Source organism: Durio zibethinus, chromosome 18, assembly GCF_047325235.1.
Source record: "Durio zibethinus cultivar Kanyao isolate XHJ-2024 chromosome 18, ASM4732523v1, whole genome shotgun sequence".
Taxonomy (NCBI): Eukaryota; Viridiplantae; Streptophyta; class Magnoliopsida; order Malvales; family Malvaceae; genus Durio; species Durio zibethinus.
In genome coordinates this window covers 8,657,874-8,681,400 of record NC_143179.1, presented here as the reverse complement: position 1 = coordinate 8,681,400, position 23,527 = coordinate 8,657,874, and the positions used below count along the sequence as shown (strand labels likewise).

The 23,527-nt window shown below is 30.9% G+C and overlaps 1 protein-coding gene across 1 annotated transcript; it reads left to right on the top strand.

Annotated features, from left to right (window-relative positions):
- Nucleotides 1–20,985: 20,985 nt before the first annotated feature.
- Nucleotides 20,986–22,375, top strand: LOC149513682 (NDR1/HIN1-like protein 13). Its single transcript, XM_089746815.1, has one exon. It carries the CDS (start codon nucleotides 21,154–21,156, stop codon nucleotides 21,991–21,993), a length of 840 nt encoding a protein of 279 aa, XP_089602941.1. The 5' UTR covers nucleotides 20,986–21,153; the 3' UTR covers nucleotides 21,994–22,375.
- The last annotated feature ends 1,152 nt before the right edge of the window (nucleotides 22,376–23,527 follow it).

Here is a 23,527-nt window from a genome sequence, read left to right as displayed (position 1 = left end):
CCAAGAACCATTAAAGGTCCGTGACAAGTGTTCTGATTACCATTTAGCAGTTCCTTGACACATCTCTGCCATTGAAGAACCTGAAAGATTTCTTCTCCCCTGCTTTCCGCATTGCTCTGGATCTGCAAAGAATCTGTCAGCCATCATACCATCTAAATTTTCACATGATGGCTTTGTTGTCTTTGAAGGTGGAGGATATCTAGAATGTCAACCCCGTTGTGGATGCCCTTATGATTAATTTCGTCAAAAAATATATGATCATGACAATGGCAAATCTACATAAAAAGAAAAAATTTGTGCCACATGCATAAGCAGCATAACATGAATCGTGTTTAGTTGACGAGCATGCTTATGCTTTCACATTGCAAACTGCTCTTATTTGGACAAATGTATCATTCGGATATACTTCTTATACTTAATAAGAATATGATTAGAATACTTAAATGATATGAATAATATAAATATGAATATGATATCTTTATTATTCGTATTACATGCGATATAATACGATTAATACATTTAAAATTAATTTATAATCAAATAACAGATATCACACGATTAACATGATTATATATGAAAAATATGATTAGACACAATTAATCTATTTATTTAAACAATAAAAATCATTAAAATTAGTATTTAAACAAAAAAATTTAAAAATTAAATATTTATAATCTATTTAAATACCAATATGATACGATAAATATGATTGTTAATTTATTTTTAAATAAATTAAAAAATATTTTTATGTTATAAATAGTATTGTATCTTAAACATGTTATTACTACTTAACATGAATACAACACGAATAATATCGTGTCTTAATCATGTTAACACAATTAAGACATGAAATACAATTATATTAAACCCATACATAATTTTTTTTATATAATTTTTATGTCGTATCATTATATCGTATTTAAAATTATTAAATTTATACAAAAAAATACATTAATATGACTATATACTAATTCTTTTTTAAACTCGTAAATTTCAATAATATCCCAACATTTCAAACAAACGAAATAATAATAAAAAAATCAATTAGCAATCATGCATGTCTTTTACCAGTTATTTGGTATGTGAAAGCAGAAAGGCAAGCATACTAAACATCGGTTCGATCTTCCTGTTGGTTTCATCTCCATGTCTTTACCCATAAATGTAGACACCGATTTTGTTTGATTTTTTTAATAATAATAATAATTTTAATAATAATAACAATAAAATTGATTTAATTAAAATTAAAAACAAATTAATTATTACAAATTAATAAAAATTACAAAAAGAGACGAACAAAAATGTTCAAACGAAAAAAAAAAATATAGAGGTTGATGTCAGAGGGTACCGTACACAGCATCATTGGCTACCCACGCCCTGCCCAACCACCCATGCCCCTGCCTAACCATCATACCACCCCCTGTCCTATCCTCTCACCAGAGCCCTGTTCACTTCCTAAAACACGCCAGAAACCTAACTCTCATTCCCCTTAAAGCTCTAGCTTCATTTCCTTTTAAAGAGCTCTAGAATCTGGAAATAGACGCTTAAAAACCCCAATCCTATCAGACTCACCCACCAGTACTGATCCCTCTTACTCACATAAACATCCAAACAGAAAAATAAAAACAAAGACAAATAGTCCTCCCCGTAGGGAAGAATCTCAGTGTCGAAGCTCTCTGCAAGAACAAAAAAAATCAAATCAATCTTCGTTTTACAAAAAAAAAAGAAACAAAAATTTTCAAACCTCGATTTATGCTGATCATGGTAGTTTCTAGTGAAAGAAAGGTTGGATTGAAGCTTGGAAGAACACAAAAATTTTTTTGGACCCTTTTACGACTTCTCAATCACCAGTGACCGACGATTAGCAATCTACGATCGACAATCGGAGACGAAAATTGAAACGATGGACAATCACCGTCCGGCAGCATAAAGAGAAGGGCTCTGAAAAAAGAAAAGCTACAGAAAGAAATAGGAGAGAAAAATAAAGCAAATTTTTTTTTTTTTTGCTTTTATAGAAAACTGAAACTCAAAACGACGTCGTTTAGAGAAAGGCCTAAAACGACGTCGTTTTAGCCAATGAGATTCGCATGTCAACCCGGACACGACTCGGGGTCCGTGCAATCGATCCCCCAACCAGCCCCTGATTCAGCTTTGAATCGATTTGACTAAACCGGACCGAGCCGTTCTTTAGACCGGACCAAATCGCTCTTCAACTGGTTCAATCGAACCGCGCTCCAACCAAACCCTTTTGCGGTCCAACCAAACCGCTGTTGACTGAACCATTGACTGGTCCGGTTCAGGTGAAAAAAAAATTTTTTTCTGAATTTTTTATTTTTTATATATTATTATTTTTGTTATTTTTGGTATTTTATTTGTTTATGCATGATAAAATTTTAAATTTATTAGAATAATTATTTGATTATTTTTTATTAATAATAAAATGAAATAAAATAGGATAATAACTAAAAAAAATAAAAAAAAAATAAAAATGCTAAATAATAATAATAATAATAATACTTTAAAGGAATAATAATAAGAATAAATTTTTTTCATTTTTTCTGCCTAAATGTTGGAGAGAATAAAAATATACTCCAAAAATATAATTCCGCTTAGATGTTGAGAAATTATATTATCAAAATATAATAATAATAAAATTAATAAATAATAAATAGATAATAATAATAATAAATCTTTATTAAAATATATATAAAGTATAATATTCTTAAATTCATAAAAATCGAACTTGCTCCTAAAGTCCGCCTAGATGTTAGAGATTTTTAAAAATATTAGCATTTTAAAATTTCAAACCTTAAAACCCTAAACCCTAAAACCAAAATCTCAAATCTTAAAATAAAAAACCACTAATCCTAAACCTTAAAATCAAAATCTCAAACCTTAAAAACGATACCACTAACCCTAAATCCTAAAACCAAAATCCCAAACCTTAAAATCAAAACCATTGACCCTAAACCCTAAAATCGAAATCCTAAATCCCAAACTCTAAAACTCAAAAACCTAACCCTAAAATCCAAAATGTCAAACCCTAAAATCCAAAAACCTCAAAATTCAAATCCAGAAATCTCAAATTTGGTACACAACTCCGAATCATCGTCGAAAAAAATCGTTCAAACTTCAAAACCCCTAAAACCCCAAAAGTATTCTGAAAATCCTAAGGACACGAGTGAAAATCTCATGTGAAGTAATTTGTTCTCGAATGTCGCCTAGATGATAGGGTATTTAGGAAACTTTATTTCATTAAATTTTTTCACACAAGTTCTTAATTTGCATTAATAACGGGATTATTAAATAAAAAGTATTAATAAAATAAGATCTTAAATATGAATAGTCGCACCTAAGCTCTACCTAGATGTTAGGGAGTCGATGTGGCCTTATTATACTTAAAAATCCAACTTTACAATTGCATTTCATCTTACATAATATTCATTGAGATATATATATCATCATGTTATTCGTGTTGTATCTCTCTGTCCTTAACATTTATTTGCTACTTGACAATATCGTTATTTATTTTCTCGTATAGAACTTTTTTTTACAAAAAAAAATATATATTTTAAAATTTTGATATTATAAAATAAAAATAATAATAATCCGAAGGAAATAATTCTTATTACTCTACCTAGATATTAGAGAGTCACTAACAATTATCTTCTATAAAGATTATTATTTCATTTTAAGGATTGTTGTATTAAATCTTAAGTGAAAAAAGTTATTTTAAATTCTGTCTAGATGTTGAAGAATTTTAAGATAATTCTTTAACTTAATGATTTTCTCAATATTTCTAAATAAAAAAAATTTAAAAAAAAATTTTTAAATAAATGAGAATTAATATTAAGTTTCAAGTCAAAACCATTTTATCCAACACAAAAAATAATGCATGATTAAATGGTACCAATTTATGGGCATTATGGGGGTACTAATCCTTCTTCACACGTAATCGACTCCCGAACCCAATCTCATTTTCGTAAACCAAAATTTATTTTTTTGACAAACTTTAAATTTTTTTTTAGAGTTTCATTAAAAAGATAAATTTTTGGGTGATCAATCACACCCTAAAAAAGATTGGTGGTGACTTTCCCCATTTATTTCGATTTTTAAACTCCTTTACGTTTAGTGGTCCCAAAACCATTACGACATCTTGGTGACTCTACTGGGGATATTAATTCGAGAGTCAAGTCAAAACTTTTAATTATACACTATTAAGAATTGTTGGATTTAATTGGTTTTATTTGACATTTCATTTAATCTCTTTTATTTTGATTTTTAAAAAAATATATATGTTAATAAATAAGATAAATTGTATGTTAGTTGTTATTTTATTTTAATTTTGTATTTCAATTAATACATTACTTTGTACACACTTTGCATATTCATGCATGAGCTCTAGACTTGGGCTCTATTATTTTTAGGAGGAAGTGAAATAGATACGCTTTCGTGAGGTGGTAACCTTCATATTTGCTAGCTAAACACTTCCACTCAGATTTAACTCATTTCGTTAGTAGCCTGTAATGGGTGAGAATTTGGGAGCCTTACTAGTTTATAACAAACAATGTTGTGAAGAACAGCTTGGGAACCTTTAGACACATAAATCTTAACCCAACATACAGTGAGCTGTAAGGTTCAACCTTAGGATAAAGCCATGTTGTTTCTTTTATAAGAAAATTATCGAAACTAAGACATTATGTATATTCTGTTATGTCATACTTGTTCATTCATTTACTCATTTTTTATCTATTTGTTTTATTTACATTATTGATTTGTTTAATTCTTTTGTTATCTTCAATTTTGTTGCATGTATCATATAGGTACCATATTTCTTAGAGGGTATTATTTTGGACCAATCTTCAACAAAAAAAACTTTCAAAAAGCCTAAGGGATGTCATCCATATGTAAGAGTTACTTAGAGGTCAAGAGCCAATCAGAAACTATTTAAGGGAAAGAAGGAAATTATTTAGTAGATGGTCACTTATCGGTGCTGTCACAGTTAGTGCATATAAATCTTAGATAGAATGATATATCAAAATTGAAAGCTATTTGTAAATAGTAAGGAATAGAGAGAAAAAAATCTTTTTTTTAAAAAATACGGGGATGTGACACTATTTATGTCAGTAAAAATTGATGAATAGCTGATGAGAGCTGTAACATAATTTTGAGATCCATCTTATCGATGCTTTATGTTCAACCAAAAAGACCTGAACCCCACGATTGAAGAATATTCTTCTTTACTCCGGATAGAATCTACTAATCAAGATAGGATCTATTGAAAAGAGCATAAGACTATCGGATATAGAAAGAAGTTAGCCAAGATCATGCAAGTAGGATTTGAAGAGATAGACAAGCACAAGAAGAAAAAAAATAGGGTTAGACCATTTCATCGACTTTTTTGCTCGTGTACATAAAGAAATATATTGATACTGATTAGGGGTTAGACGTATTTTTTTTGGCCGTGTATGAATTTATGATATTCTCTAAGGTGTTAGGACATATAGAGGCATCAATGGTTAATTTTTTTGAGCAATTAGATAAAGGTATAAACCCTTCATCAACTATTTTGGTAGAGGCTATTAGATCACTTAATTCTTGTTAAAGAAAAGGTAAGGGACGATTTATAGGGTGTGCTCAGTTGCTCTTTGTTTGGCTTAGAAGCCACTTTTGAGGAAAAAAAAAGACATCATTTCGATCATTCTTCATTCATTTCATCCATATCAAGGAGTTTGTTGCTAAAGAATAGAGAAAAGATTAGACAAAAGGTTAGTGGTTGGCATTCTGTCTTAAGTTCACTAGCGAAGATGTAACGTGGAGGGCACCATGGATGCTTCATATGGCCATCTTGTATAGTTATGGAGATGAGTCATGGGTACTTTTGTTAGGAATATGAAAGGCAGTGAGTTATGCGTCTCTTATGATTCAAAGATAATATGACTCATAGTAATTCATCCCTATGACTCATAAACTTAATTCACTCAAGTTTGATTATGAGACACCCAATTTCATGAAAAAAGTTTATGAAATCATCAAAGTATGGAAACAAGTCAACTAAATGAGCCAAGCTAGATTTGCAGATAATATTATAGAAGGTTACCTTGTATAGAGGATGAAAATGGTTAACAAAATTAGGCCTCCGTTAGTCGATATTTCAGAAAGTTACCAATTTTTATTTTAGTACTGGTATTATCTACTTTTGAGATCGTCCAATAAGAGTTTGAGATTAAAAAAAAAAAGATTAGAGAAAGAGAAGATGGCTATGATGGATCAGGTTAACCAACTGAGATATGATTTGATAATGAAAGATGATACAGTATAGAAGTTGACCAAAGAACAAAAAATATTAAAAAAAGATCTATAAAATCTGTATCAAAAAAATAAGAAACTGAGGTCGAACGGTAGACCTTTAAAGGGATCCAAAAAAGATGTGAAAAAATTAAGAGATATGATGGAGTATTGAAAGAATAGAGCTCGAGAGATCAAGAAAGTGATCTCTGCACTCACCAAAGAACAGCATGAATGGAAAGAAAAACTTTCAAGAGCTTCTGAAAAGGTAGCAAGGTATCAAAAAGAAAGTGATAAGCTATAAGCCAAACTAAGGAAGGAACAGAATAGGAACTCCAATTTGTAAAATGAGAAAAAGGTTTTAGAGCAAGAATTAACAAGCTTGAAGCTTTAATTGACAAGCGATTAGAGTCACATAGATAAAATTTTGGCTAAATGGTAAGAGACAAAGGATTATTAGGCTCATATTTGTAATATAGAGATGGATGCCCGAGAGATGTGAAAAGCGAAAAGTTTAAAAATACAGCAATACATCAAATATTTGACTGTTCAATTCTACAAGACTGTTCGAAAAACAAGCAATATGATCGAAAAAGTAAAAGTACTGAAATGAAAGATTGTATTAACCTAAGGTCACAGTCAGAGATTATTGAACTTTTTATGTGAAACTAGGGAGCAATATGCTCAAATCAAATGTTTTTATGGTTTTAATGCAAGAATGATCGGATGATGTATAAAGACTCCCATGGTTAATGAAAGTTTTTTTTTATTTCGATCGATCTAAGACAATACCCCAATTTGCATTACATTCATTTCATGCATACATTTTAATAAAGGCAAATACTAATGATATAATATCTTGTGATATAATTCATGGTTAATAAACTAAGGTTCAAGGATAGCAAAGTCGAGGAATTAAAATCAGTCAATTTCGCATAGATATAATACTCGTTCTCAGACTCGAGCCATGGAGAAAGAGAATATAGCTAGATTTGAAAGGGTCAAAAAGGCACAAAAAAAGATACGAGAAAGAGTGATAGAAATACAACAAAGTATCGAAGCACAAATGGCTGAATTAAGACAACTGTTGTTTGGTTTAATGAAAGAAAAAAGAGTTGATGGCATTTCAAGGACAAGGGATGTGGTTAATATGGAAAAGCCATTATACCCTCTAAGATTTACTTCGCCTTAAACTCAAGTCCAAGCTCATCAGGGTATACACGTATAGCCATTAAATGTGCAGCCATACCCATATATCAATCATTCAGTAAGTCAACAACCGATTTTTTTGAATACTAATTCGGGATCCATCCCAGTCGATCCCATCATGGTCCAAATCTTGATGATCCTATTGAATAAGAAAAGTCTCGTGAAATGCGAAGCCTATTATAAACTAAAAAATACGAAATAAGTATGATTAACTTGAAGAGAGGCTCAAAACAATATAAGGAAATGATATCTATGAGTTGTTGACGCTAATGAGCTGAGCCTAATGCCTAACTTGGTTATTCCACCCAAATTTAAAACCTCAGATTTTGAGAAATATGATGAAATAAAATGCCCTTCTGCTCATATTACCATGTTTTATCGAAAGATGATGGGCCATACCCAAAATGATAAACTCTTGATATACTATTTTTAAGATAATTTAACTGGATCAGCAGTAAGATGGTATGTGCAGTTAGATCGAAGCAAAATTCATTCATGGAAAGAGTTACCCATAACTTTTATTGTTCAATATAAACATATCTTTGATACAACTCCTGATAGGCTGTCATTACAAAATATGAAGAAAAAATTAACAGAAACCTTCAGGGAATATGCACATCGATAGAGAGATGCAGCAGCTTAGGTCTAACCATCATTGACTAAAAAAAAGATAACTGTGCTATTTGTTAATACACTAAAAGCCTCGTACTATGACAAGTTGGTGAAAAATACCACGAAAAACTTTTTTGATATGGTAATCTCGGGAGAAATGATAGAGAATGCTATCAAAAATGGCAAAATTGAAGGGCTTGAAAAGAAAATAGCAAGTTTTAAAAAAAAAGAGCAGGAGACACATGCTGTCACTCATAAAAATTTTTTGTACCATCTTTTTATCCCATATATAGCCAAACCCTCTATACCCTCTTTACTATCCTGCCACCAACCAGATTTCTCAACAATCATATCATTATCGAGCATTTCAACAATCACTGTCCAAACCAAGCTTTAGCCCCCAGCCATCCCACTACACCTCTGCACTTCTAACTTTGCCCATCCAACCTACCAAAACAATAATCAAAGAAACCCATAAAATAATAACAATAAAAAAAGACCTCATTTCAATATGATTCTTATGTCTTATATCGATATATACTCTCAATTGATGAGAGGTCATCTTATTGCTCTTTTTTACGTAAAGCTATTAAAGTCACCTTACCCGAGTTGGTATGACCCTAATGCTAAGTGCGATTATCATTAAGGTGTTACATGACACTCTATTAAAAATTATATGACACTTAAACATAAAGTGCAGGGTTTGATAAATGATGGCCTCTTAACTTTTAACACCAAATTTAAGCCAAGTATCAATGAAAACCCTTTGCCAGATCACACCGAAGAAAATATTAATATGATGGGTAAGGAAAAAGATGTAAAGATCAAAAGGTGTATGGATGAAATAAAGACCCCTTTTAAACAGATATATGATTATTTATGTAAGACGAGTATAATTCAACCGTTGTTCTTGGATAATAATAGAAGTCATAGAGACCCCAACCAATTTTACAAATACCATGAAAGATCGATTGGACATTCGATCTAAGGTTGTGAGGTCTTTAAACGAATATTATAGAGCTTGATGGATGAGGCTATAATTGAGTTTTATAATGAATGTGATGAAAGCAGTGTGAATACAATGGATGACGAGCATTCTAACAAGTCTTTCATACCCAAACCTTTTACTGTCTACTATGATGAGAAATTGAAGCCCCTAACTAAAAAAATCATCCCTTCTTCTAGGACATCAATGATCATTTATGTCTCTAGTTCATTCTCTTATCGAACTGACAAAGTAGTCTCATGGAGATAAGATTATGATATGGTAATATGAAGGCTTAATGTGACTTCAAATAATTAAAATATGGGAAATACTGCCAATAAAATAAGAATATAAGAAATGACCTGAAGTGGTCGGATTTACATTCTTAAAATGTCAGAAAGAGCTAAAAAAAGAAAAAGGTAAGATAAAAAAAAAAACATAAGAGAAAGTCAAGATTCTCAGTCGGTGACAAGCTTGAAAGTGCAAGTTAATAAATCGATATAAAAAAAGAAGCTTATGAGTTTTTAAAGATCATTAAGTATAGTGAGTATAGTGTGGTTGACCAGTTAAACAAACTGTCAGCTCATATTTCTTTACTATCACTACTGTTAAATTTTGAGCTACATAAGAACGCTTTGCTGAAAGTACTCAACCAAGTTTATGTCGAGCATAACCTTTCCGTTGAGAAGGTATATCACATAATTGGGAATATTATAGCCTCAAATTTTATCACCTTAAATGATGATGAAATACCTCCAAAAAGATGTGATAGTGTTAAGGTTTTACATATTACTGTCAAGTGCAAGTCTCACATTATGGCTAAAGTACTGATTGACAATGGATCGTCTATTAATGTTATACCTCTGATGACATTGTCAAAGCTTTCGGTGGACCCCTCTCACATGCAAAATAGTCATATGATTGTAAAAGCATTTGATAGAGCACGAAAAGAGGTAATTAATGATATGAAAATCTCATTGTAGATCAGTTTTTGTACCTTTAATATCATATTTTAATGGATATCACTCATGCATATAGTTATTTAGTGAGAAGATCTTGGATTCATACGATCGAAATTATACTTTCATCTTTACACCAGAAGGTAAAGTTCGTTATGAAAGAAAAATAAGTATGTATAGATAGTGAGAAGAATTTATTAGTAACAAAGACCTTAACTACTCCCTACATTGAGACGACAGAAGAAGTAATAAAATGTTTATTCAGAGCCTTTGAAGTAGTAAACACTACCTATGTTAGAGAAAGGTCAAAGATATTGATCTCTCAATTGTTAAAAACTATAAATATGATGATTAAACAGACTACTGGCAAGGGCTGATGAGCCGGGCAGGGTTTAGAAAAAACTTTACAATGAATCGTAAGAGCATCATGCTCATTTAAAAATAAAAAAAGATAAGGGTTAGGCTATAAGCCTACGGTTGCTGATAGAAAGAGCGTAATGTTGGAGAAGAAAGAAACGAGAATGGCAAGCCTCAAAGGGTAAGATTCGATTGATAAAAAAATGATGTTCCCTTATTTTTTATGAAACTTTTTGTTCAGCCGGACATATCTATCCTGAGTCAATGGAGGTTGAACAAAAGAAACTAGTAATGGGATTGGATAAAGCTTTTTATCGATTTTAAATTAAAGTAGATAAATGTGTGATACAAGATGAAGGGATTTTTTTTCCTTCGTAGGCCAATAGACCCAAAAATGGTGTATCATTTTGTTGTCCTTAAACTTTTTAACTTAAAAATTCTAATTGCTTTTACCCAAGAGCATGCAGAGCTTAAATGCATGGGCTTAGTTTCATTATTTTAATAAAATGATGGATGCAGTGCATTTCACTTATACCATATTTTCTATTTTTCATTTTTTTTCTTTCATTGCCATTCTTTTTACCCTTGTCAAGATCAATATATATTTCTTTGTGATTATACCCATTTTCAAGTTTTCTAATAATGAACATTATGGATGACCAAGGTAATAACATTGGGTTTGATTTTGAAAATTTGATTCACATTAGCGAGCTTGATAACGATATTGATTCAAAAGACTATGATTTATTTCATGATCTATTGAAATGGATGAAACAAGAAGAGAAAATTATAAAATCCCACCAGGAATCAACTGACCCATTAAATTTGAGAAATGGTGAGAAAAAGAAAGAAGTTAGGATCGATACTTCATTATCATTGATTGAGAAGCAGAAGCTTGTGAATCTGTTAGAAGAGTACATGGATATATTTGCATGATCTTACCAGGATATGCCCAGATTGAGTATGGAGGTAGTTGAGCATAGGTTACCTTTAAAGTCAGAGTGTCGATCATTACAGCAGACGTTAAGATGCATGAAGCCAAAAATGTTACTAAAAATAAAAGAAGAAGTAAAAAAGCAATTTGACCCTAATTTCTTGGAAGTATCCAAGTACTTGAATGAGTAGCCAATATAGTCCCAATTTTCAAGAAAGATGAAAAAGTTAGAATGTGTGTGGACTACCAAGATTTAAATAGGGCTAGCTCAAAGGATAATTTTTCATTGCCACATATTGATACCCTTGTGGATAACACTGCTAAGCACTCTACTTTTTCATTCATGGATGAGTTTTTTAGTTATAATCATATCAAAATAGCTTATGAAGATATGGAGAAGACTACATTTATGATAATGTGAGGGATATTTTACTATAAAGTCATACCTTTTAGGCTAAAGAATGCTAGTGCCACATATCAAAGGGCGATGATCACTATTTTTCATGATATGATGCATAAAGAGATAGAGGTATATATTGATGATATGATAGTTAAGTCTTAAAAAGGTGAAGATCATGTTGTTAATCTCAGAAAGCTCTTTGAAAAATTATGAAGATACTAGCTCAAGCTGAATCCAGCTAAATGCACATTTGATGTTAAATCTGGAAAATTGTTAGGGTTTATACTTAGTGAAAGAGGTATAGAAGTAGACCATGATAAAATTCGAGCCATTCAAAAGTTGTTAGCACCACGTACGTAAAAAGAAGTCTTGGTGAATGGGATGAACTATATTTCTTATTTCATATCTCAACTTATCTCGAAATACGATCCAATCTTTAAGTTGCTTCGTAAACATAGTCTTGGTGAATGGGATGAAGAATGACAAATATCTTTGAAAAAATTAAAGAATATTTGACAAACTCACCAGTGTTAATACCACAAGTTGTATGAAGGTCGTTGATTTTATATCTAACAGTTTAAGAAAAATTAATAAGATGCGTATTAAGGCAAATAGATGAAACTGGCAAGAAAGAGTATGCTATCTACTATTTAAGTAAAAAGTTTACAGAGTATGAGGTCAAGTACTCTTAAATAAAAAAAATATGTTATGCCTTAGCTTGGACTACTCGTAGACTCATTCAGTATACGCTTTATCATACTACTTGGTTGATATTAAAATTGGATCCCCTCAAGTACATTTTTGAGAAACCATCTCTATCAGGCAAGATAGCAAGATGACAGGTCATGTTCTCGGAGTATGATATTATGTACGTGACATAAAAGTCTATAAAAGAGAATGCAATAGTTGATTTTCTTACGTATCAAGCTACAGAAGATTACAAGCCTATGAAGTTTGAGTTTTCAGATTAAAACTTGATGGCGATTTTCTAAGATGAAGATGAAAAGCCTATAAGAAAAGAGTGAAAAATATTTTTTAACGAGGCATTCAATATAATGGGGTATGGCATTGGGGCAGTGCTAATATCTCCAGAAGAAAATTACTACCCTTGTATTGCAAGGCTAGATTTCAATTGCACAAACAATGTTGTTGAGTATGAAGTATGTGTCATAGGGTTACAAATAGCCATTGAAAAAAAGATTGAAACATTAAAAGTATATGAGGATTCAGTCTTAGTAATTTATCAACTAAAAAATGAATGGGTGACTAAAAACTCGAAACTAGTATTATATCAAAAGCACATAACTAGCTTGGTGAAATATTTTAAAGAGATCCAATTTCAACATGTTACCTGAAAAGAAAACCAGATTGCTGATGCCTTGGCTACTTTGGCAGCAATGTTTAAGTTAAATGATAATATGATAATTTAGCCCATCAGAGTACAAATAAAAATTTTACCAACCCACTATTCAAATGTGAAAGAAGAAGTAGATCGATAACCGTGGTACTATGACATTGTATAATATATCAAGTGTTAAAACTACCCAGAACAGGCTTCAAAAAATGATAAGAGGATCATTCAAAGATTAACAACAGGTTTTATGCTTAATGGAGAAATTCTGTATAAAAAGAGTCGAGGTCAAATTTTGCTAAAGTCCGTCGATGTTGTGGAAGCAAGAAGGATACTTCAACAAGTACACGAAAGAATTTGTGGAACACATGCTAACGAGCATATGATGGCTAAATAGATTATGAGAGCTGGTTACTACTGGTCTACAATAAAAAATGATTACATCAGTTATGCTAAAAAGTGCTATAAATACCAAATTTATACAAATAAAATTCATTCATCTCCAGTCTCGTTGCATGTCTTAGCACCACCATGACCTTTCTCCATGTAAAGAATGGATGTGATTGGACCCATAACCCCAAAAGCTTCAAATGGGCATTAATTTATCTTTGTGATAATTGATTATTTTACAAAGTGGGTAGAAATAGCTTCGTATGCTAACATTACACGATCAGTGGTATGTAGATTTATATAAAAAAAAAGATAATATGTCGGTATGGGCTCCTGAAAAGCATCATCTCAAATAATGCTAGCAATTTAAATAATAAAATGATAAAAAAACTATGTGCGTAGTTCAAGATCAAGCATCATCATTCAGCATCATATCGCCCAAAAATAAATAGTGTAGTGGAAGCTGCGAATAAGAACATCAAGAGAATATTGGGAAAAATGACTTACATATATAAAAACTGACATAAAAAGTTACCATTTGCTTTACTTGCCTATAAAACATCAATCTGAACCTCCATAGGGGCTACCCCGTTTTCATTAGTATATGGGATGGAAGCTGTACTATCGATTAAAGTAAAAATCCATTCTCTGAGAGTGTTGATGGAGGTAAAACTGGATGAAGCAGAATGAGTTTAAGATTGTTTCAAGCAATTGAATCTTATTGAAGAGAAGAGGCTCTCAGTACTCAGTTACAAACAAATGTATCAAAGAAAAATTATGCGAACACATGACAAAAGATACAATATCGATGCTTTCGTGAGGGTAAATTAGTTTTGAGAAGGATTTTGCCATATCAGCATGACAATAGAGAAAAATGAACACCCAATTGAGAAGGTCCATATGTGGTAAAAAAAGCTTTCTCTGGTGAAACTCTGATTCTTACAAAAATGAACTGTGATGAATTGTCAAATACTGTAAATTCGACACTGTCAAAAAATATTTTGCTTGAAAAAAAAAAGAAAAAAAAGATAAGTAAAAAAAAAGAAAAAAAAAGGGAAAGTGATTCAGACTGAAAACTCAAAAATGGCAGTTTAAACCAAAAAGGGGTCATTTAAGCTGAAAACTTGAAAAGACGACTTGAATGAAGATTAAGCTAGGAGAAAGTCTTTCAAAAAATGGAAATGTGGCATAAAATGGACAAATCATCGTCAGAATTAAAAAGGATGACTTTTAGGGGCAAGTTTTCATTAGTCATAGATATAGGGTAAGGATTGGTTATATGAAATCAAACGTGACAAGATCACAAATGTAATGAGTTTTTGGAAAAGACCTGGTTTGAATAGGCTGAGGTCATTCAAATATTCATTATCTAGAGAATTAATATTTGATTCTTGAAATACTTTTGAGTTAACTGTTCTTTATGTCTTGAAAGACTTATCTTTCTAAACCCAAAATACCCCATTACTGACCGTGTTTCACACCCAACCTTAAACTTGAAATCATTACATTTGTCATTTAAAATTAAGATAATGATCGATAAAGTTCATAATAGACAATGCATCGCTCAAAAAGAGAATACAATATAAGGACGATAGAAATAGTAATATTAGGGCAGAAAAAATGAAATGAAACTGATTGATCATTGAAAACAAAAGAGAAGAGATAAAAAAAGGATTCGAAAAAGATTTTAGAGCGACTAAAAGCCAAGTGAGACGGAGATTTCTGATTGAGAATCGAAAGATTTAGAAAGATGAGATTACTGGAAGCAACTTTTAAAGTTTGAAAGAATTGAACCAAAAGTTGAATTAACTTGGATGAAAATGCATGATATAATTTGTTGACGACATCTTTCTCTTTTTCATTCATCACAATCATTGCACGCATTACATACCTCTTGATAAGTTGTATAGAAAGTTTCTTTATGAGACATCGAGGAGAATCAATATTTTTTTTTTCAAAACAAAGATGATGGCCTTGAAAATGGTATGTTAGCACAATTTTTAAAATTGAAATTTTTGATCTATAGGGTACCTAATCCCCTTCAACTTACAGCTCAGTCTTATTTATTTTTCTAACTTACGGTTCAGTCCCAATCATTGTTAATATTTGGCTAATGGTTTAATCTTGATCATTTCTATAGTTTTTGACTTGCAGTTTAATTTCAGTCAATTTTGTTTTTTGACTTACGATTTAGTCTCAGTCTTTAATCTTTGACTCGCGATTTAATCTCGATCTTTTTTAATCTTTGACTCATGATTTAATCTCGATCCTCATTATTTCTCGAATTTACGGTTTAATCTTGATTGCTTCTATTTTTTAACTTGCGGTTTAGTCTCAGTCATATTTAATCTTTGACTTGTGCTTTAATACCGATCCTCATTATTTCTCTGACTTACGGTTTAATCTCGATCATTTTTTTTTTTTACTTACGGTTTAATCTCAGTCATCTTTAATCTTTGATTTACGATTTAATCACGATCCTCATTATTTTTCTAACTTACGGTTTAGTCCCAGTCATCTTTAATCTTTGACTCGCGATTTAATCCCAATACTCATTATTTTTTTTACTTGCAGTTTAATCCTGATCTCTTTATTTTCTTGACTCATGGTTCAATCCTGATCTTTTTACTTTTAAATCACGATTTAATCCCGATCGTTGTTCTTTGACTCGTGGTTTAATCTCAATCTTCTTCTTTTTTTAACTTATGATTCAATCGAAGTTCAATTTTGATCTTGTCATTCATCGATTCGTGATGTTGTCCCAATCATTTTGTTTATTTTTTAACTTATGGTGTTATTCCGATCGATTCTTTATTTATCAACTCGCGATGTTGTCTCGATTATTTTCTTTATCACTCGACTTGTAGTTTAAAAAAATAAAGAATAAAAAAAAAAACTTTTGAGAAATCCATGATTTGCTTTTGAACAAAATCGTTGTCCTTATATTTGCCCTATTTCTGACTTTCAGTAATATACAAATAGGGGCAGCTATAGACACCAGTTTTGTCCGAACTTTTTTAATAATAATAACAATAAAATTGATTTAATTAAAATTAAAAATAAATTAATTATTACAAATTAATAAAAATTAAAAAGAAACAAATAGAAATGTCTAAACGAAAAAAAAAAAACATAGGGGCTGGTGCCAGAGGGTGTCATACACGGCACCGCTGGTCGCCCACGCCCTGCCCAGCCACCCACGCCCCTGTCTAACCATCATACCACTACCCTAGCCATCATACCACCCCATGTCTTGTCTTCTCACCAGAGCCCTGTTCACTTCCTAGAATACTCCAAAAACCCAACTCTCAATCCCCTTATAGCTCCAGCTTTCTTTCCCTTTCAGGAGCTCTAGAATCTAGAGACAGACGCCCAAAAACCCTAATCCTATCAGATTCACCCTCTAGTATCGATCCCTCTTACCCACACAAACACTTAAACAAAAAAATAAAAAAAAAAAAACAAATAGTTCTCCCTATAGGGAAGAACCTTAACGTCGAAGCTCCCTGCAAGAATAAAAAAATCATATTAGTTTTCGTTTTACAAAAAAAAAAAAAGAAACAAAAATTTTCAAATCTGGATCTACGTCGATTGAGGTAGTTTCTAGTGAAAGAAAGGTTAGATCGAAGCTCAAGAGAATACATGAAATTTTTTGGACCCTTTTACAACTTTTCGATTATTGACGAACGACGATCGGAGACGATGGTCGAAGCGACGGACGGTCACCGTCCGGTAGACTAGAGAGAAAGGCTTTGGAAAAAGAAAAGTTAGAAAGAGAAAGGAGAGAAAAATGAAGCAAAAAAATTTTTTTTTGCTTTTATAAAATACTGAAACTCAAAATGATGTCATTTAAAGAAAGGCCTAAAACGACGTCGTTTTAGCCAAGGAGATTCGTGCGTCAACCTGGACCCGACCCGGGGTCTGCGCAATCGACCTGTCAACTAGCCCATCATTCAGCTCTGAATCGATTTGACTAAATCAGATCAAACTGCTCTCTAGACCGGACCGAACCGCTCCTCAGCCAGTTCAACCGAATCGTGCATCAATCAAACCCTTTTGCGGTACAACCGAACCACTATTGATTGAACCGTTGATCGATCCGATTTAAGTAAAAAAAATTTTTTTTTGAATTTTTTATATTATTATTTTTGTTATTTTTGGTATTTTATTTATTTATGCATGATAAATTTTTAAATTTATTAAAATAATTATTTGATTATTTTTTATTGATAATAAAATGAAATAAAATAGGATAATAACTAAAAAAATTAAAATGCTAAATAATAATAATAATAATAATAATAATAATAATACTTTAAAGGAATAATAATAAGAATATGTTTTTTTCATTTTTCCTGCCTAAATGTTGGAGGGAATAAAAACATACCCCAAAAATATAATTTCGCCTAGATGTTGGAGAATTATATTATCAAAATATAATAATAATAAGATTAATAAATAAAAAATAGACAATAATAATAATAAATCTTCATTAAAATATATATAAAGTATAATATTCTTAAAATTCATAAAAATCGAACTTGCTCCGAAAGTCTGCTTAGATGTTGAAGATTTTTAGAGATGTTCACGTTTTAAAATTTCAAACCTTAAAACCCTAAACCCTAAAATCGAAATCCTAAATCCCAAAATCTGAAACTCGAAAACCTAACCTTAAAATCCAAAATGTCAAACTTTAAAATCCAAAAACCTCAAAATTCAAATCCAAAAATCCCAAATTTAGTACACAACTCCAAATCATCGCAAAAAAAAAATCATCCAAACTTCAAAACCCCTAAAACCCTAAAACTATTCTGAAAATCCTAAGGACACGTATGAAAATCTCATGTAAAGTAATTTGTTCCCGAATGTCGTTTAGATGATGGGGTATTTAGGAAACTTTATTTCATTAAATTTTTTCACACGAATTCTTAATTCGCATTAATAACGGGATTATTAAATAAAAAGTATTAATAAAATGAGATCTTAAATATGAATAGTCGCACCTAAGCTCTGTCTAGATGTTGGAAAGTCGGGATGTACTTATTATACTTAAGAATCTAACTTTACAATTGCATTTCATCTTACATAATATTCATTAACATACATACATCATCATGTTATTCGTGTTGTATCTCTCTGTCCTTAACATTTATTTGCTACTTGACAATACCGTTATTTATTTTCTCATATAGAACTTTTTTTTTACAAAAAAAAAAAACATATTTTAAAATTTTGATATTATAAAATTAAAAAAATAATAATTCAAAGGAAATAATTCGAAGGAAATAATTCTTCGTACTCTGTATAGATGTTGAAGAGTCACTAACAATTATCTTCTATAAAGATTATTATTTTGTTTTAAGGATTATTGTATTGAATCTTAAGTGAAAAGAGTTATTTTAAATTTTACCTAAATGTTGGAGAATTTTAAGATAATTCTTTAACGTAAAGATTTTTTGAATATTTTTAAATAAAAATTTTTAAAAAATATATTTATTTAAATGAAAGGAAAGTAGTATTAAGTTTCAAGTCAAAACTATTTTATCCAACACAAAAAATAGCGCATGATTAAATGATACCAATTTATGGGCGTTGTGGGGGTGCTAATCCTTCCACATACGTAATCGACTCTCAAACCTAATCTGATTTTCGTAAACCAAAATTTATCTTTTTGACAAATTTTAAACTCATTTTTAGAATTTCATTAAAAAAATAAACTTTTAGATAATCAATCACATCATAAAAAAAATTAATTGTAATTTATTTTATTTATTTTAATTTTTAAATTTATTTATATATGACAATCTCAAAATCATTACGATAATAAATAAATAATTAAACTTACGTAATGGAATGCTCCTGTCCAATAAAAAAAAAAAAGAAAAAAACAACTCAAAATTTACTCTATCCAAGTCAATAACCTATGACCTCCAAACAATAACGAAGATAATCATCATTACCTATTTTAAGTCTGAACTAACCAACAAACAAGTGCATAACTTTTTTATTTTTTATTTATTATTATTTATGGGGTCTTGTCTCTTCCTCTAAAATTAAAAATATTGAAAAATTAATGAATTATTAATTTAATAATATTAAAATCGATTCCAAAATTAAACATTTTATATTTGAATTTAAATTTAAATTTTAATCATAATGTAATAAAATAAAAAATTTTGAGATAATATTGCCTCAAAATTCATCATTCCATCAACGCTTCATTAATTTTCTTAGTGATTATATATATCACAATCGTGGCTGCCCCCCCCCCTTTTTTTTTATAAAATCAATTAGAAAATTATAAAAAAAAATCCTTCTATCTCGAAACCAACATTGTCAATTAATGAATTAGTTATTGACTTGGATTTTAAGTTAATACAACCGGATGATTTGGATTATTTAACTAATAATCAAGTTTTATTTTTATTTTTTGTTTTTATGTTCATGCCCCCTCCCTGCAACAGTCCATCCTTGTTATCTCTAACATTTGCCTACTACTCAGGCCAGACTCATTGGTGGCCTTCCCAATCCCCCATTTTTCCTATATTTGGAAGTTGGAACAGATTTGGTACATCTCTATTTACATTTTTTTTTTAAATTAAGTAAAAAAAATTAACGGAACAAAATATATAATAAGATTTAACCAAATTTTATATTAAAAATTTAAATTATTTATGAAAAATATGACTTTTAATAAAAATTACACCTAAAATTTATAAGTAAAATCCGACTCTCTTTTTAATGTATTTATTCCAAGTTTATTTCTTTTTTCCATTGCTATTTATTACTCATAAGTATTACTTGCTTAAAAATCTGTTTACCTTATATCTTTTTTAATTGAATGTCTAAAAAAATTCTTTAAAGTTGCCTTAAATATTTTCTCAAGCAAATAAAATTATTACATTAATTATTAATAATAATTATTATTACATTTAAGCTAATCATTAGTAAATTTTTTTGTAATTAATCCAAAAAAGTTTTTTTGTACAACTTTGATTCTTGCCTTAACAGATGAGATCAACAGCACGGAATCAAAAATTTTTTCCTTAAAAACTGTCACACTCTTTTGTGAATGTAAACTTCTCTAAACCGTCCGATAAAAAATCTTTAACCACAGAAAAAATGTAGACCCCATGTTTCTGATGATTTACCGTATCATCACACCTCAAAAGGCAATAGATCTAAAAAAAAAAAACATGAAGGATCACCAACGTGTGAGATGTTCCTTCGAATAATTTACAAACAAAATACTTGATATTGAAGTATGAAAAGCTGAAATTAGATTTATAATCTAAAATTTGATACTATATAAATATTATATAAAAAATATTAAAAAAATTAATTAAATTTTTTAATAACAATTATATATAAATTTAATAAAATAAAAAATTTTAATATTTATATGTGAATAAAAATTATTATATATAATTTTTTATAAAATATGATATAAATATATGAATTTAATATTTTATATAGCTAAAAAGTTTACAATAATAATAATAAAAAAAATCTAAATATGGTTGCATTCGATGGAGAGTACCTCTCCTTTCTCTTCGAATTTTTTCACCTCAAATTCACTCTTTCTCTCTTTGCAGATCTCACCATTCACTCTCGGCTTTCTCTTCCAAAAACCCTCCAACAACGCCGTGTTTTTTCTTTTTCTTTTTCACAATGTCAGATAGAGTCTTCCCTTCTTCCAAACCTACAGCCACCGTTGCTGCTCCACCTGCCGCCAACGGCGGCACTGGAGGGGCCGCAGCCACTACAACAGCTACAACCAACGGTGGCACCACAAAATCCCATCTTTACAACCCCACTTCTCGCCCACCATACCGTCCACAACCCCATCACCGCCGTTACCACCACCGTCCTCGGCGAAACTATTGTTGCTGCTGCTGTTTCTGGGCCATCCTCCTAATTCTCATTCTTGCCCTTTTAGTAGCCATAACTGGCACCGTTCTTTACGTCCTTTATCGCCCTCAGCGACCTTCTTTTACCCTTGCTTCCCTCCGTATCAACCGGTTAAACCTAACAACGAGCGCGGACTCCTCCTCTTCCCACCTCTCAACCCTTTTCAACTTAACCCTTTCTTCCAAAAACCCAAACTCCCATCTTTCCTTCTCTTACGACCCTTTTGTCGTTTCATGCGTATCAAGCAACAGCGATGTTTTTATAGGCAACGGAACATTGCCAGCTTTCGTCAGTAACAGCAAAAATGAGACAACTTTCGGGGGGGTTGTGGTAACGACATCGAGTGATCTAGATGCGGAGACAGCGAACAACTTAAGACCGGATCTGAAGAAGAAAAATGGGATTTTGTTGAAAGTTCAGATGGATACTAGAGTGACAGTGAAAATGGATGGATTGAAGAGCAAGAAAGTTGGGATTAGGGTTACTTGTGATGGGATTAAAGGGGTTGTACCAAAAGGTAAGTCACCGTCGGTGGCTAATGTTTCTGGGGCCAAGTGTAAGGTTGATCTCCGGATCAAGATCTGGAAATGGACCTTTTGAGAACACACCTCAAATCCCATTTTTACTTACTTTTTCAATGCTTTAGATTTTTCTTTTTTGTTTAACTTCTTTGGGGTTAGTAAAATAAGTGACCAAAAAAAAAAAAATCATGCAACAAATCAAGAACCAATTGTGGGATGAGAAATTGAGAAAAAAAATAAAACTTGAGGGATTAATTGTTAGTAGATTTAGGAAGGAGAGGCCGAAGTCTCTGAAGAACAAGATGTTGAAATTAGTTTTTTTTTTTTTTTTTTTATAAGTTTTTTACATAATTCTGGTGTTGTAAGTGATTTACGATTTTCATTTTATTTCATGAATGCAATGTTATAATATACATTAAGAGAATTACTATCAATTATATGAAATTTAATTTCCACCTTTACTGTAATTTTACTCTGGTCATCTTGTTTTGATTGCTGGTTTTAATTTTGCCTTGTGTTCTTAATCACTATAAAAATTAGAAGAGTAAGACAGAAAAGCGTGAATCGATTACTGATAAAGGATTTTACTTTTCGCTTTCTTTTAGTAAAACAATGTGATTGGCATTGCGTGGCAAGCAGTCCAATCATGGAACTGAGGTTAAATTTGATGACTTCTTTTGATGGTTTTAGAACGTGCCTAAACTAGCCCCAAGTCCAGGTTACATCCCCAATGCCTAAAAGTACTGAAATCAATGGTTTTCTCTTGCCTTCCGTGAACCGGAATTCAAACAGTTCTCATGCAGAAAAAAAGTTCAAAGAACCAGAAGAACATCATGGGATTGCAGTACTTTGTCTGAGTTCCCATGTCTTTTAGTTTGAAGTTCGAACATTGTCGGTATAACTTAACCATGATTTCTTTCTGGCAAATGACCAAAATGATTAGAGCCAAAGGTTTTGCTGTCAACAAATTATTCGTGGGGAAATGCCTAAAACGACTGACATGAGTTATGAATACCATTAAAAGGTTTTTTCTTTCTTTTTATTATAAAAAGGGCCGAGGATGAGACTTGTTAATCTCATATTCTTCTAGTATGATTTTATAATTAATGTTTTCAAGTGCATCCCATGATGGCGAAAGTGATTAAATTCGTGTGCACGTGGTTTCTGTTTCTTATTGGTCTGCTTAAACAGGGGGCATTTGGAATTTTGTCAGATGTCTGCAAACTTTTCTTAAAGAGTTTTGATCGTAAGTGCTCAAATCCCACTCAGCTTGACTACAAGTATGGATTTTTGGACCATTCTGGCTGGTCTTTGATCAATAAAATTTACTACCAGTTGACTTGTTCCCAATGTACAAGATTCTTGATTAGAGGGGAAAACACAAGATTCTTACACCCTGTTATTCGGTTAAACACTGAGGTAAAAGTTAAAATGCTAGAAATAAAATCATTCTATTCAAATGGTAAAAAATTGGATTTTCTTCAAATAAAATTTTGATTTTAAATTTTATAAATAAAAAAAATTTTGTGAACATTTATTCTTTTTATAAAATTTAACTTAGCTCGATTTTGAATTAATCAAAATTCAAAATGATTATTAAAAACTAAAAGATT

Coding starts and splice junctions, on each gene's coding strand:
- LOC149513682 (XM_089746815.1), top strand. CDS start 21,154: ATGTCAGATAGAGTCTTCCCTTCTTCCAAACCTACAGCCACCGTTGCT.